Source organism: Aristolochia californica, unplaced genomic scaffold (genome assembly GCF_029961685.1).
Source record: "Aristolochia californica isolate CCGP_79_NKW_82.1479 unplaced genomic scaffold, dmAriCali1.0.hap1 SCAF_16, whole genome shotgun sequence".
In the NCBI taxonomy this organism is placed as follows: domain Eukaryota; kingdom Viridiplantae; phylum Streptophyta; class Magnoliopsida; order Piperales; family Aristolochiaceae; genus Aristolochia; species Aristolochia californica.
Window position 1 is genome coordinate 5,751,291 of NW_027181837.1, and position 16,673 is coordinate 5,767,963.

At 35.4% G+C, this 16,673-nt stretch overlaps 2 protein-coding genes across 2 annotated transcripts; one reads left to right on the plus strand and one right to left on the minus strand.

Annotated features, from left to right (window-relative positions):
- Positions 1-491: 491 nt before the first annotated feature.
- Positions 492-4,212, plus strand: LOC137953190 (guanosine nucleotide diphosphate dissociation inhibitor At5g09550-like). The gene is made up of 13 exons (XM_068800456.1): positions 492-578; positions 1,481-1,543; positions 1,652-1,735; positions 1,819-1,926; positions 2,019-2,191; positions 2,671-2,782; positions 2,894-2,974; positions 3,050-3,112; positions 3,215-3,316; positions 3,427-3,551; positions 3,676-3,886; positions 3,969-4,043; positions 4,140-4,212. The coding sequence occupies exons 1-13, from the start codon at positions 492-494 to the stop codon at positions 4,191-4,193; spliced, it is 1,338 nt and encodes a 445-aa protein (XP_068656557.1). The 3' UTR covers positions 4,194-4,212.
- Positions 4,213-5,217: 1,005 nt separating this feature from the next.
- Positions 5,218-8,098, minus strand: LOC137953066 (very-long-chain (3R)-3-hydroxyacyl-CoA dehydratase PASTICCINO 2A). Its single transcript, XM_068800264.1, has 9 exons — positions 7,761-8,098; positions 7,546-7,657; positions 7,415-7,433; positions 6,973-7,061; positions 6,826-6,879; positions 6,563-6,633; positions 6,402-6,483; positions 5,758-5,854; positions 5,218-5,624 (listed from the first exon to the last, which is right to left on the minus strand). The coding sequence occupies exons 1-9, from the start codon at positions 7,829-7,831 to the stop codon at positions 5,554-5,556; spliced, it is 666 nt and encodes a 221-aa protein (XP_068656365.1). The 5' UTR covers positions 7,832-8,098; the 3' UTR covers positions 5,218-5,553.
- Between the last annotated feature and the right edge of the window lie 8,575 nt (positions 8,099-16,673).

The following is a 16,673-nucleotide window of genomic DNA, read 5'->3' on the forward strand; positions in this document are numbered from 1 at the left end:
CAACCCTCTAAAGAATATAGTCGTTGGAGGTCGATTGATTGAAGAATGGAAATGTATGATAGATCAACACCTCTTGTGCACATTTTTAACAAAAAAAGTCCAAAATGGCACAAAACCTATGCACTAATCAACTTGCATTTGATACTCTTGTTTTAGTTATTTTACATGTTTTTGTGTTTTTTTTTGTTTATAAACTAACAACAAAAGTAGATTCGTCTTTTTAGGGATTAGGTAAATGGTATTGTCTAAAAATAGGAGGGTGTTTTGGTCAATTTAAGCACATCTTAACGACAGTTTCAAACCCCCGCGTGTCCGGTATGGCTCGCAGCGAGGCTCGCGGCGATTACTCCGAAATTCGTTGAAGTCGTTCTAAGCTCCTTCATCAAATATAAATATTCCCTCACGTTTGCTCTCTGCTTGTTTCTCGTTTCTCGTCTCTCCTCTCGCTACTCTTTTCTTCCAGTCTCATATCTTCTGAGCATTTCGTCGCCATGGATGAAGAGTATGATGTCATAGTCCTAGGTACCGGCCTCAAGGAATGCATTCTCAGTGGCCTTCTTTCCGTCGATGGACTTAACGTACTACTCTGTTTCCTATTTGTTTGAAGCATTTGAGTCCTTCATTACTGGAATTTGATTAAATTATATATCGGAAGAACGAATTCTTTTTAATTTCCCTTTGCTGGCAATGATCGCATTTTGCGATTTTAGTTTTTTTTCGTATCTTTATTTATTTCTTTTATTAACTCTTTTCTCTAAGAAGTATAAAATTTGGTTAAGCAGTTGTGGTCTGTATTCAGTGTCCTCGTACAGTGTTTGATCAATCAGTCTTCGAGCATTTATATAGGATTAATTTATGCGTTTTTATTGGGCAGTGGATATGACGTTTTAGCTGTTTCCAACGCACATCTGGTTGTAGCTGTTCACAAGAACGAACATCTGCTCATGCGTGATAGCTGTAACTTCTGAGTGCATGAGATTTAATTTACCGATTTTGATTAGAATAAAGAGAGAAATCTTTTTTCTGCAATCTGAATTTTTTCGGACCAAGTCAAAATGGCAATGTTTTCGCAATCTGATACATTGTTTGTTATGTTCTTTATACGAACTGCTTTATGTAAATCCATTAAACCATGCGTTGTACTGTTGGTTATATTTGTCTGAATTCTGAGCATGAGTTGATACTTGATATAGATAGCAGTAGGAAAAGGGAACAGAAAAACATACTGTTTCAATATATGATGTGAAAATATTTGATGTAAAAATAAAATGATCATAATTGCTTAAAAAAAAATGTTCTTTGTATTTGCTCTTGGTTTGACTTTGTCTGTGATTGCTAATAAAATCAACTGTTTGTTACATCAATATGACACCAAAAAAACTGTTTGAGCTTGCTTTTCCAGCTTCTTTTGTTTTGTGTTCGATCTAATTGAATCAAGCTACTCGGTCTTGATCTAACTGTTGATTCTCACATAGAACAGGTTCTACACATGGACAGGAACGACTACTATGGAGGGGAGTCTACTTCTCTTAATCTGAATCAGGTAGTTCAGCTGCAAGAGTAATGGTTGTGCACCATTTGACCAAGATCTATGCAGTTACATTTTCTTCTTTTTTTTATTTTTTTTAAATTTTTATTTTCCTATTTGCAGCTCTGGAAGCGATTTAGAGGTGATGACAAGCCTCCAGAGCATCTGGGGGCAAGCAAGGAATACAATGTGGATATGATTCCCAAGGTACATTTCCTGTTTAATGTTTTCAAGTGGTTTGATGATCATTGTTTGTCAGTCCAACAACGGAAGATGCATGTCTTTGGCAGTTCATGATGGCCAATGGTAAACTTGTTCGAGTCCTGATCCACACTGATGTTACTAAATATCTGAACTTTAAGGCTGTTGATGGTAGTTTTGTGTATAACAAAGGGAAGGTATGCTTCTATGTTATTCCAAATTTCTTTTTCTTTATATTACTAATAAGCTGAACACGAACTCCAGTCCTATTGTTTTTTCTTACTCTCAGATTTTCAAAGTCCCAGCTACGGATGTAGAAGCACTCAAATCACCGTTGATGGGTCTCTTTGAGAAGCGTAGAGCTCGTAAATTTTTTATTTATGTACAAGATTATGAGGAAAAAGATCCAAAATCACACGAAAAGCTGGACCTCAACAATGTTAAAGCAAGAGATCTTATCTTGTAATAAATTTTCTTGAGTTCTATTATTTTCTTTAAATTCTATTGTTTCCTGTTTGGACTAGTTAGGTCTTGTGGTGGTTTGTCTCTTTTTCTATTATTCATTGTGCCACCCCTTCAGAAAAATTTGACCATTATGCTAAATCTACCTTTCCATTCCTTCCTGATTTGTTGATTTTCTTGCTAAGTATAGCCCAACCGAAATTCAATTTTTTTTTTTTTTTTTACCAAGTAGTGTTTGTAATTTTATCTGTTTTTCTCAAGTGAGGATGACAATTTAATTCTTATTTCATTCACTTATTTACATTGTTCTTTTGAGAAGCCATACTGTTGATATAGATTGTATTACCCACTTTTGTCTTAGATCCAGAGAAATTATCTATATTTTTCATCGAAGCATTTTTGTTTCAAACTTTTCACTCTAATGTACAGATTCAACCACTATAACAAAGCAACTTTTCCATTTTTTGTTTTAAACTTAGGAAATATGGATTAGAAGACAACACAGTCGATTTTATTGGGCATGCTCTAGCATTGCACATTGATGATAGCTATTTGGAAGAGCCTGCTATGGACACCGTGAAGCGAATGAAGGTGAATTTATTGTTTGGTTTGAAGGCTTCTTGTGATGTTTCCTCATATTTATTTTTGTTTAAGCAACCATTGGTTGCAGCAACATTCTGTTTTGCCCTTTCCTTTCTGCAGCTCTATGCAGAGTCATTGGCTCGTTTTCAAGGAGGTTCTCCATACATCTATCCACTTTACGGATTGGGAGAACTCCCCCAGGTTTGCCTTTACTACTAGCAATATCAACTAACTAGAAATGCAACTTTCCAACGGCTGCTAACATTGTATTTACAGGCATTTGCTCGTCTTAGTGCTGTTTACGGTGGCACATATATGCTAAACAAGCCAGAGTGCAAGGTTTTGTTTTCAACTAATTTTCATATCTTCATTTACTCAGTGTCATAGTTATGAATTTTCTTGAATTGAGCTACCACAAGCATTTATACCTTGATACCACAGGTAGAGTTTGATGAAAGTGGAATAGCTTATGGAGTGACGTCTGAGGGAGAAACTGCCAGATGCAAGAAAGTAGTGTGTGATCCATCTTATCTGTCTGATAAGGTAACCTGGGCAATCATTACCAGCAATTTGACCAAGTAACTGCTATTTTTTTTTCTAACTGAACCTTGAAGAGCTTAGACTACTGACTTTTCAAGCAATGTGATGAACAGGTTAAAAAAGTTGGAAGAGTAGCTCGTGCCATATGCATTATGAGTCACCCCATCCCAAATACCAGCGATTCTCATTCAGTGCAGGTTATTCTGCCACAGAAACAAGTGGGGCGTAAATCAGATATGTATGTTCCGCTAGGCTTCTTCGGCATATTCATTAGCAGGATAAAGATTTTCAGAGCCTTCCAGTAAATTTCTCTAATTTTTTTTCTTCCGTAAATCGTATTTCTCGTTTTTTCATAACTGTAGGTACCTGTTTTGCTGTTCCTATGCTCACAATGTAGCACCAAAAGGAAAATACATAGCTTTCGTTTCAACAGAAGCAGAAACTGACAACCCTGAAGTGGAACTGAAATCCGGAATTGAGCTACTTGGTCCCGTGGAGGAAATTTTCTATGATATGTATGACAGATATGAACCCGTCAACGATCACAATGCAGACAATTGCTTCATATCTACTGTGAGTACACTCACTCCATTAACTTCTTATCTGTTCACTAAAACAAACATTTGGTGACCTTTTGCGATGACAAACCATACAGAGTTATGATGCAACGACGCACTTTGAATCAACAGTAGAGGATGTCATTGCTATATACAGTAAGATAACCGGAAAGGTAATTGTTTCATCTTATATTGCTCATTCTAGAATGTAAATTGAACAAACAACTGAGGTAGTGCAATGACTCCAAAATGGCATTTTCATCTTCCAGGTTCTCGACCTATCTGTGGATCTGAGTGCTGCCTGTGCTACTGCTGAAGAATGAAGTCATTAGATAAACTTTAAGACTTGCAAACTTCTAATTTTTTCTTTCCCGTTTCTTCTATTAATAGCTGAAAATCCATTGCTGTTTATATGGTTCTTTTATTTGTTTTTAAATGCGAGAGGCAAGTTGATTTAGATTGTGGGATATGCCTGGCTTTGTATACGCTGTCGACTTTGTTAATAAAATTTCAGAGGCTCTTTCATTTATCTTAACATGATTGGCAGCCCTTTTTTTTTTTTTTTTAACTGATCCGTTAGCACCAGGTTACTAGTTTGGGTCACAATGAAAAGATCGTAGACCAATATTTTTCTTTCATATAATTTTCCCTTCGATAGACTACTAAATCTAAATTGGAATAATTTGACATTGTAGCTGGAGTGAAAATAAGGTGTCAGGTTACACTAAGATTGGCTTTATGTCAGCAGATAACTCGTTGGTATAGGCAGATATGGATGCTGCTCTTAGCATAGATTAGGAAAATTCATGGCTTTTGAGAGGATTTAGAAGACTCTTTTGTATGGATACATGATAACTATTCAAGTATCTCATATCATATCAGGTTTTCTTTGGAACTCGGAAAGAAAAAAAAATAAGAATTTAACTATTATTATTTTCAAAAATATTATTATTATTCAAAAAAAATAGTTAATGAAAAGGAGAATTTACTCATTATGGCCGACATGTTCTTGTATCTGGCTGTATCGATCAGAGTTGCAGTTAGAAAACATTAACAAACGTAAAACCCAACATTATCTGGCTGTATTCATGATAAGCTAATGTGAAAATGGAGTTCCCTCGGGCGTTTTACATCATTATAAGCTTACACTAAGATTAGCTTTTTCAGAAGCATGTGTTTGTGGGTAGCATGGTAATCATATTTGAAGTCAACAATTGACAAATGAAGTGAACCATGAAACGAAGCTAGACACAGACAAAGTCAGTATGCATGCATAACAGATATCTAGTTAACATTTTAACCTCCTTTATGCTTCAAAGTGTATTTGAGTGCTTTTTGGTTATGGTCTCATTAAAATGAAGAGTAGATTCAATTAAAGGGGAATTCCACTTCAACCTCCCGTGACAGAAATCTTCATAGAATAAGAAATATAAAATGATCAACTCCTAATTTTAGACCTATAAAAAGGAAATATGCTATTGAATCTGCGACCATAGAAGCCCAAGGCGACAGATTAGCATCTCATCTTGGCATGTTGTGGTCAGAACCAGTCATGAATACCCATCAAGAATCAAGACTCTTCCCTTCAGGAGAATTAGATGTACCAGGAATCGGAATAAGAAAACAGTTCAAACAATGACCAGATGAGTATAAAGAAACACTACGAGACCACCAAAGTCCGTTCTACTCTTTCTTAGACTTGGCAAGAGCTTTCTTCCTCTGTCCAAGCATGTAAGTGTACATGTGCGGGCTACCTGCAATAAGATCAAACCCAAACAGGGAACAGTTAAGCAAATCAAAACAAATCCAGCTAAAAGGTTTTTGATTCTTGGATTTTGTTTAGATTTTTTCTTGAAAAGGAAATGGTGAAGGGTCAATATTAATTACCTGGAGCATAGATTGCAAGGGATATAAGTGATGCATAGTAGTAATCAAAGGAAAAGTTCCATTTGTTTGGCATCCTTATGCAGTATTTATCAGACCGCTGAAACCACATGCAAAACACAATTATTCCCAAAATCGACAGAAATTGCTCTTTATTCGTCAAATGACTAAATGGCCGAGAAGCAAAACAATAACAGTTAAAATGCAAGCACTTTGAGTATTTAGTAAGTTAACCATAGATATATCAGAAGCATTTCCGAACATGAGAGTTTTCCAATGGATTGAAATAACTGAGTTCATGATGAAAATAACAAGGGTTTGTAATGTCACTACCAAAAAAGCAGCAAAAGTAATGTGTCTGAAGAGAGGACAGAGAGAATTATACAGGCTGCTCTGCCTGTTATTTAAAAAGCCAAGTTATCTTACATTGCAGAAAAAATAAATGAAACCTCCGAACAATAATAAAAACAGACAAATCCATGAAGCTTAAGTACCACAGTTCAAACTCTTATTTTCATGAAGATAATTGTCTCAATTTTTTATGTGATGGGGATCAAAATGAAATTTCCTCAATTCTTCAAAACAATGTAGGAGATAAAATGGCAAGACAAGGATGGCTGAAATACCGTTGGCACTGCACAAATTACCTTGATGTATTGCAGGGCAATATAAATTAGACCAACCTCGCTGGAAATGCCAGTTGGGTATAATAAAAGAAAGGTGCTATACCTGCATTAGTTGAGGTAGATGAAATTATTCCTACTTAAAATATAATCGCTCTCTTGAATGTTAGATCGAGAAATTATACCTGAGCCACAAGAGCCAGTATGGAGCAAAGCCCAATGCCTCCTTTGTGCCAAAGAAAGAGTACCTAATAATCTGCAATCACATGGTCAGAAGAACATTAAACAAAGATGTAATAGAGAGATGAATTAGAATAGTCCCAGACACCCAAATATGAATATCACATGTCGCCCCTAAATTATAGAGTTGGTCTTAAACTCCCAAAAGAACAAAACTTTTGAGCCTCATGACCGGTTTTGCATCAAAACCAAGGAAATACATTTTTACCTCTGTGATAGACCAGCTGATAACCAAAGAGCTGACCAGCAAATGTGTCCGAGTCTAAAAATTAGCACACCAATAGTTCATTAAGTTGTAACTATATTAAGAAAAAAAGGATAATAACAGAACAAAGGGGAAAAAATATATTGATACCTCAGGGAAACTATACAAAATTCCCCATGTTAAGAATAACCTTGAACCAATTTGTGGCAAGGTAGCTGAAACTGGAGATCTCACTAAGCCTTTTTTATCATAAGAAGGAGAAAGGAAGAAAGTAAGTCCCAGACCCAAAATCATCAGAAGAATAATCTGGCGTGATAAGGGGAATTGAAAGTCAGGTTTCTAAGAAGTCAAAATCTTACTCATTTAAATCAGATAACTCACTAAACTTGCAAAAATTTGACTGTGTCGCTAATAGATATGAGATAATTACACTTAGATTTAAAATCAAGTTTGGGATCTACATCCATTGCAACCAAAATGGACGATCCATGTCATCCACCTTGTTCCAAGTGCACCATGTCAACACAGAATAATTTCCCCAAGAAGTCATAAAGCATAGTTTAAAAAAGAGAAGACATAAAAATTTACATACCTATCAGCCCGTGAAGAATCTATCCAGCCGAGAGGTTGCGGAGTGTAAAAAAAGATGCGTCAGACACGTTTTCGACAGAGAGAGGATTAAAAGTAGAATCAAAATAAGAACAAATCAGTTAGCAGCTGTACCTCCATGACCGCAGCTGTCTGAGCCCACTGTAAAGGCTTTTCGACCGCATCGTAAACCTTCTCAGGCCCCGATTCGCTCAACGTTTTCAAAGCAAAATACAAAACCTGAACCCTGCAGAACTCGAAGTGAAAGAACAAAAAAAGTTAAACTCTTAGTAAATAAGAGTTAAGATCTCAGTTCCTGAACTGAATATATGCTTGAATTTCAAACTCACCATCCGTAGAACACGGTCCAGTTATAGGCTGTGAGGTAGAGGCGTTTGAGAACGGAGAAGAACCCGCCCATGACAACAAAATTGGGATCTCGGGCAACAAGATGGAATTTGGGATCTTGATTTTTACCACTTACAGAGTAGCAGCTTCATGGAAGAGGAGACAAATAGAGCGGAGAGGGAAGAGAAATCGGAAATTTAATGGATTTAGGTGAGCAGATGAACTACCAATATTAAATGTGGACTGTAATGCGCTCATCGGTCTCAACAGCTTCGCTGGTTTCCGTTTTTTTTCTCCTTGGCGACTTGATGGAAGCCCACTCCGCAAATTCGACAAAACTACAAATGCTCCTGACGGAAAATTCAAACGATGGAACTCGACTCTCGCCCCTGTAATTGTTTCCATCGCTCAAAAAATGACTAATTTGCCCCATCGGCGCAGCCAAAATACCAGATCCGATTTACAGAATAAGATTGGACGAGTCAGACCGGGCCTTAGACGTCCGGTTGTCTGGGTTCGCCAAACCAAATCTTCAACTCAACTCGGCGAGTTAAAAAATCCTATCAAGACCCATCAAGCTTTTTGGACTAGAACAAGGATTTTGACTGATATCAATAACACCCATATTAACCTGGATAATGATCCAATAAAATAATGCTAATAAACCATTAAGAGAGACAATGTAAAACTAAAATAAGAAGATTTACAAAAAAATAAAATAAAAATATTATGATAAATTACCATAATACCCTTAAGCCTATTTTTATATCAAATACAAATTGAAACCAATACCGTTTTTCACCGACTTTTATTATAATATCAAATGATACAAGTGCTCCTTTTAACTCACTTTACACCATGTGAAACACCAAAAATACCCTTTTAATAAAAATGACAAAATACTCCTCTACTATATGAAAGCATCCGTTGAGAGCCCTCGGGCATGCGAATTAACAATTTTTATTCATCCATAAGTGTTGTAGATTAGATCAACTGACTTCAAAATCTACATATATGGGATGTTAAAACACTTTGAAAGTGAAGTCGAAAGTAAATTACATAGTGAAAGTGAAATTGAATTCATTGGTCGCATAGAGCAAATTCACTTTTAATCGTTTTTTACTTACATAGTGCACTAACGTTTTTGGAACTACTTTCCCTAGTGAATGTGAATTAACTTTCACTTATACACTGCACTAATAGAGCCATAATTTATTTTCATGCAGATTTGATTGAGTGAGGATTGAAGAGGATTAAAACAAATTTAAGTGAATATTTGGTTAGAATTTATGATTTATTTTTTCTTAATTTAATTGATTATAGAGTATGACTCAATTTAATGATAAATGCAAATGTATTATTCTTGGATAGTTTGACAAAAGTGATATCAATATGACATTGAAGCAACATTCAGGGCTCCCTGTTCTGAACTAAACAAGATTAATCCTGAGACAATCTTATACTTATAAGTTGGCCTCTCTATAAGACTATCTTTGATATGTTAAGAATGTGTTTGCCATTCCAATTCACACTGAACTTGTTAATCTATAGGTAACAATTTCTTTGATTTTCTCTAGAACCAAACCTTTAGTAATAAGATGAATCAAAACATTTTCAGCTTATGGGCATGAAAAAAGCTATTACAAAGTTTGACTAAATAATTTTTTATTATTTTATTTTCCCATTGCCTATAGTTACAGTGTCCCCAGGGGTACGAGAGTAGGTTGGCATCGAGCAGAGCCAAACTCGAACCTGCATATGCTCGAGTTTGGCTTGACTTGAACACTTCAAATTTGAGCTCGAACCCACAAATTTTAAACGAGTTTGAGCCCGAGGTCGAACTGGGTTAGAGCTTCAACCAATATTTAAAACTTAAAAAAAATAAAAAAATATTGTGATGACTTTGGTACCATTGAATAGCAATGTATTACAAATGACTCCAAGACTTTGCAATGAAACATACTAATATATAATAACCAGTTTAATAGACCTAAACAAAAGAGTAAACACCTCCATCAATAGTGTTTATTCCATTGGTAAACAACAACATTAGATATTGAGGAACCCAAAAGGTTGAATGATCGATCGTCTTTGATGTTTGAGGTAACTAAGTACAACTATCAACCAATTAAAGAGGGAATTGAAAAGAGTAATTAGAGTAAAGGGTATTTTTATAAAAAAAATCTATATTAATGAGTCGTTCACGATCTAACAAACCGAACTTAGAAAATCTCGTGTTTGGCTTGTTATACTTAACGAGAACTGAGCTCAAGTAAAAACTGAAATGAATCGAATTCCAATGGTTTGCAAGCCGGTTTGGCTTGGTGCTTCCCATAAGAATGTGATTATTTGTCTTATCCTTGCTGATAGGAAGCAGTGAACTTGTTAAAATTACACAAATGAAGCAACTTTATTGAAGGGAGTACTTTTTTAATGTATTGATAGAAATTTTGATGCGTTGGGTCTTACCTATAGCTTAAGCTCGGAAACTGGTTTTTTTTCTACCATACTGGTTTAAAGACCAGAAGAGCCCATGAGGCCCACCAGAGGAACTGATTTTTCAATCAGGCCTAAAAGCATAATTTTGTTTCTGACAAATTCGTCGAGATGGGAAATACAAGTTTCTTTTTCTTCTTTACAATTGATTATTGTTTGTGTTAAAAAGTAATTATAGGAAAAAAGGGTAAACTAAATTTTTTTATTTGTTTAATTTATTTTGGTGTTTGTATTAATTCTAACAAGTGAAAAAAAAATTTAGTCCCAGTTTTTTTGTCCCATAAAATGTTTAAAATGATAGAAAAAAATATATCCAATTTGATCAATCGGAAACAATGAGAAAAATAAATCTAGAATGTAAAAAATACAATAAAACAATTCAAAGTAGTATTGTTAGAACTAGATCGGATCGGTTGGCTCAACCTGATTGAACCGAAACTGGATCCTTTTCTAGTTCTCAGTTAAGGAAAATAATTTTTGACTTAAAACATGAATACTTGACTGGTTGGTATAGGATGAACTTGAACCAGACTAGTCAATTTTATTCTTTTCAATCATTTTATTGTGAAAAATGATAGAAAAAAAAATCCTATTTGATCAATTGGAAACAATGAGAAAAATAAATCTAGAATGTAAAAATACAATAAAACAATTCAAAGTAGTATTGTTAGAACTATATCGGATCGGTTGGTTCAACCTGATTGAACCGAAACTAGACCCTTTTCTAGTTGGCTTAAAACATGAATACCTGACTGGTTGGTATAGTATGAACTTGAGCCGGACCTGTCAATTTTATTCTTTTCAATCATTTTATTGAGAAAAATGGTAAAAAAACTTTTATTAAAAAGGGGGTTTAAAGCCATGATCAAGCATATACAAAATAATATAGATAGAGAATAAGAAGGTGGCCAACTTGGACCAAACTTAGGCCAATTCTATTTTAATAATATTGGTTCAAAGATAAAAAATAAAAAAAATTCTTATAGTCACACAAATGACCACATAAGCTCATGGGTTAGCTCATGTAATTGGATATGTTTCTCAATCCCATAAAGCCAATTAGGAAAAGAGAATCTAAAACTTTGGTATTTTGCACCCTTTATAGGCTGTTTCGAGAAGGACCTTTGTCCACTACAATAAATTTAAAATCCTTAAAGAGGCCATTGTTCCCTCTTGTAGGTAACAAACCTATCAATGGACTCCAATTGCCTACTTTTAGAGATAAAAAACCAAAATGGTTTTTCACTCCTTTTGCTTTATCCTAATGATAGACTGGTGCAGCCTTCCATTTCATCTGGTGCATCCGGACCCAAACACAGTCTGTCTCCGGTTACTTTTAGGTACAAGAGAAACGTCTTTTCGGCATGATCTATCTGGATTACTTTTATAAAATAAGAGTTTGAGGAACATTTGTCTTCCTGGCTATTTGACTTGTTTATCTTGTCACTTAGCTCTGGATAACTCGATCCAATCGAATCACTGACGCTGCAGGTACCAACAGATTCCTCTCCGCATCTATACCTTGAGAAATATTCATTTCAAAAGCGAAGTAACAGGTGATACATAAAGGGTTAGTCAAACATGATCTCATGATGTCTTTCAACATATGAAATTTTCATCTGGATGCAGGGGATGAAGAGGTTATTCATTGGTCATTCATCTTCACGATTTAAAATCCTTCATCTCGTTGAAGACCATTTTTGGTATTCAACGAGATCAAGGACACGTACAGGCTTCCTTGTTTTTTTTCCCCTCTCTCTCCTCTCACCCCCTGCTCTCGCACTCCTCATTTCTCTTTTTTCCTCCCTCTCTCCCGCACTCCATCTCTTGTCTCCTTGCACCCCCGACGTCGCTACTGCCTCTCTTTTCTTGGATTCTCGTATCCGACTTCCGTCTCTGCTCCCTCTCGTCTCCGGCCTCCGACTCTCGGTCTTCTCTCGAACTCACCCTCTCTCTCGCACCCTCTCTCTCGTCTTCGTGCCTCCCTCTTTTCACTTGGACTCGCTCTCCGTTGTTCTCTGTCGTTATGAAATTAGTGTTGAGGGTTTAGAGTTTAGTAGGTGATAGGGTTGGACTTTAGGGTTTGATGGTTTAGGGTTTAGGTTTTATTAGGGGTTTTTTAGTCCAATTCAAACAAGGCTAAGTCGCCTACACGGGCATCCATTAGGCAACGAAACCCGACCCCCATCACTGATGAGGTACAATTCTTAGTGATTGCGAAGTTATATAGGGCTCAGTGTTCGGTGAATTTGGACTTAATGTGTGTGTTTTCTCATTGTTTAGTGCATATGTAGTAGTGAATGTTGTTGACAATTTTTGAAGTGCTATGAAATTTTTTTGCCATGTGGTGAGGGGATTCGGGTGTTATACATATCCACCACATGGTATTCTATTTTAGAATGTTGTTGAAATTTTTTGAAGTGCTATGAAATGTTTTTGCCATGTGGTGAAGAGATTCGGGTGTTATACATATCCACCACATGGTATTCTATTTTTTATGGTTTGTGTTTTCTTGACGGGTAAAGGTTGTCTAATAAAGTTTTTTTCATGAGGATCGTCTCGGATTTAGATTATACATGGCTACAAGAAGACAACCAACTGGTCGGCCATATGACATTTGGACCTTCGATGATGATAGCAAAATGCTCGATCTCTTGGTCGAATGGGTCAATCTAGGGAACAAGTTGCCTAACGGGGTGTGGAAGCATGAAGTATATATGGATTGTGTTAATAAGTTCAATGAAGAGGCAGTTGATAAAAAAACTGTTGAGCAGGTGAAGAATCGAACAAGAGCATGGAAGAGAACATACCAAACTGTAACGAGCTGTATCAACACTAGTGGGTTCGGTTGGGATGCAACCACACAACGAGTTACTGCATTTAATTTTGTATGGCTTGACTACATAAAGGTCAGTAAATCACGATGTACTATAAAATAGTTTTTATGTTTTCCGTGTTAGTATAACTCTATTCCAAGACGTCTTAAGGATGTTTTATTCTTGTAGGAGCATAAAGATGCTGAGAAGTATAGACAAGAAGGTTGTCCCCTGTACAAAAAATTAGCTGTGGTGGTGGGAAACACAATAGCTGTGGGTCAGGGGGTGCAACCTTTGTAGACCAGGGCGATGAAGTCATCTGTGAATCGGAACATGTCCCAATGGATAAGCCTGAGGATGTTGATATAGTTAGGGATACTCCATCGCCATTATTAAGCGTGAATGAGTCTCCAGGTAATCAATCTGAAAGAAGTAAGCAAACATCTTCTAGTCGTCGTAGAAAGAGAACCGAAATGTCCGGTGATGACAGTAGTCAATTCATTGATGCAATGAGGGAAATCGCTCAGACATTGAAGGAAGTCATCAAGCCTAAAGAGGCAGATTGGCTCAAAGCCATCACGGAAATCCCGAACCTGTTTGTAGACTTGAAGATGCGCGCTCCTTTATGGTTGGACACGCCAAGTAAGAAGGAGTATTTTTCGAAGATGACAGTGGAAGAGCGGGTCGAGTGGCTTAAATATTGTGCAACAAACTATTTGTAATATGTTTTAATTCTTCTTTTGGAATATTGTTATGTATTAGGTATGTTGTTTGAATTATGACGTTGCAAGACTTATTAGTATTGTTAGTATTTAAATTTGATATGTTATTGTGTTAATATATTGCATGGATGAATATGGATGTGGACAATTAAATGGATATGGTTGCGTAGGGATGTGATTGAATGTGGATGAATATAGTTGTGTATATGTGTGATTGAAAATAGGTTATGATTAAAGATTGATGTTTACTTGTGTTTATGGCTTTTAGGCGATTGAATTTGTAGATTTTCATGGAAACTATGATAGACGAAGAAAATGTGGCAACTATGGTTGCATTCACAACTTTGTTTTTTGCCATGGGAAGATACTATTTGGACCATTACAATAGACGTGTACCACGTTCTTGTGGGATGAATGGTCCATTGTATTTGCAAAAGGCACTAGACAAATGATCAGTTAAATTTTGGAAAGTTTACAGGATGAATCAACTGGTATTTCACAAATTGGTAGATATACTTACTAGTAAAGGGTTTTTATCAGGCACAACGACCATCTCAGTTGAAGAACAACTTGCATATTTCCTCTTAACTGTTGGTCAAGGACAAATGTATAGTGTCACACCAGAGATGTTTGATAGATCAAACTGGACCATAAGTAGGTATTTCAACAAGGTGTTGGATGCAATCCTCAAACTTCACTTTGATTACGTCAAACGGCCTTCAGAACGCACACACTCGAAGATTTTAACCAGTTCAATGTTTTATCCGTACTTCAAGGTAACATCACTTCCTATAACTAAATAATTTTAGATTAATATAAAAAGTTAGTCAATATTAATTGAAAATGTATACTTAGGATTGTATTGGAGCTATTGATGGAACTCATATCAAAGCAAACATTTCACTTGAAGAACAACCAAGGTTCTGGAATAGAAAAAGTTATCTCTCACAAAATGTGATGGCAACATGTTCATTTGACATACAATTCACTTATGTACTTGCTGGATGGGAGGGATCAACAACTGATTCCCGTGTACTGAAGGACTCATTGATTCGCCGAGATAAACTCTTTGTACCTGAATGTAAGTAATATATTTTTATGCAGTCATTTTTTATCTATTTTATCTTCAATTATTTTATGTGGAATATAATTTCTATTATAGGAAAATATTATCTAGTCGAGGCTGGTTATGCAAATCTTCTGAGATTTTTGGCTCCATATCGAGGAACCCAGTATCATTTGCAAAAATTTGGAGATAATATTCCTATAAATGAAAAAGAATTATTCAACCGAAGACACTCATCTTTACGGAATATTATTGAGCGAACTTGTGGTGCTTTAAAAGCTCGATTTCAAATGTTAAATGGCGCTCCATTTTCTTTTAAGATCCAGGTGAAAATTGTACATGCTTGTTGCATATTGCACAATTATATAAGTGGACATGATTATGATGATATATTTGAAGATGAAGATGATGATTCGGGTGGCGAGCTCGGTGGAGAAGGTGATGCGGTATAAAGTGCAATGGATGATACAGACAGCGACAAAGATGATGGTCTTGAGGATGAGGGTAGCCAAGTAACAAACTTTCGGAGGCAGCGTGCATTAGAATCCACAAGAGCCGCACAATTTCGAGATGCCATATCGACTTCCATGTGGAACGATAAATGATGGTTGTATGTTATTACTTTTGAACATGTCATTCATATGTAATAAACTTGTAACTTGATGATTTTAATATTAAAGGCACAAACTCGTTATTTGAATAATCTTTCTTTTAGGTTATTAATAAAGTTTTATGTATTAATTTATTATTTTTGTTCAATTTTATTACTATATTAAACTTCATATTTATTGTTCCGAGAAATAAAATATAATTAAAGTATGCATTTGATTAATTAATTACTTTTAATTTTGTGAAAATATGTTAGTAATTAATACCATGTAAAAAATCTATCTTATGTGATTAATATAATACTTTTTTATTTATTAATCATATTTATTTTTAATTTACTCTATTGTATTAGTGATTTAATAGTGGTAATTAAAATATTATTAACTCATACATTTGTTTTAATTAACTCATTTTTATAATTAATAAAATCAATGGGTTCAAATTTCGAAGATGAATATGAACTTGTCCACACTAACACCATCTTCGAATATGAACTTGTCCACATTAACACCCATTTTGAAGATGAAGATCATGTACATGCATGAGATGAAGATGAAGATCAAGATGAAGATCAAGATTAAATTTCTAGTTTGTTGACTAACCCCCCCATTTTAATAGTCTAGCAAGCTGTTTACAGTTGTTTTAGTGTAACAATGTGGCCTTTCAATTTGAATTATTCATCCAAAATCAGGTGCAAAACTTACATAATGTAGTATATTGACTTGACAGGAAGGTTAGTATGTAAATAACAACTTGAGTAAGTTAGTTTGACGATTAAGGTATCAGTGATTTTAACCCTTAAACCTGTTGGTTGGATGGAAAATTGAAGCTTAATTTTAGTAGCTTCAATCTTTCTTTTGCAAGTAATCCATGGAAAATTTTGATTACCGTTAGAAGATATAATTTATATATAGTGGCATTGATGTAAAAGTTCTTTCTTTCATGTTCCTTTTTCACCCTTCTTATGATAGAGGGCTTTGATGTAATTGCTATACTTTTACACTTATAAGTAGAGGTTAAGGGGGAGGATTAAGTATGGTTTCACAACCTTAATCCTCTTTCCCACGATCTCATTCTCTCCTCTCAATAGTTGTTCCCTCTCTAATTCTCCTTTTCTCTTCCTTCCCTCTACCCTCTTCCCATTTCTTCTTCTTCTTTAGTTTTTCTTCTCCTAAAGTACTTTATTCTTAACTAATCATCATGAGA

What these genes read in the sequence shown, in the direction of transcription:
- LOC137953066 (XM_068800264.1), bottom strand. Translation starts at nt 7,831, where the DNA reads ATGGGCGGGTTCTTCTCCGTTCTCAAACGCCTCTACCTCACAGCCTAT. An exon ending in TTGCCCTGCAATACATCAAG is followed by an intron (nt 5,855 to 6,401) that starts GTAATTTGTGCA and finishes ATGTGGTTTCAG; the next exon opens with CGGTCTGATAAATACTGCAT. An exon ending in CCTTGCAATCTATGCTCCAG is followed by an intron (nt 5,625 to 5,757) that starts GTAATTAATATT and finishes ATCTTATTGCAG; the next exon opens with GTAGCCCGCACATGTACACT.
- LOC137953190 (XM_068800456.1), top strand. Translation starts at nt 492, where the DNA reads ATGGATGAAGAGTATGATGTCATAGTCCTAGGTACCGGCCTCAAGGAA. An exon ending in AAAGCAAGAGATCTTATCTT is followed by an intron (nt 2,192 to 2,670) that starts GTAATAAATTTT and finishes TTTTAAACTTAG; the next exon opens with GAAATATGGATTAGAAGACA. An exon ending in ACACCGTGAAGCGAATGAAG is followed by an intron (nt 2,783 to 2,893) that starts GTGAATTTATTG and finishes TCCTTTCTGCAG; the next exon opens with CTCTATGCAGAGTCATTGGC.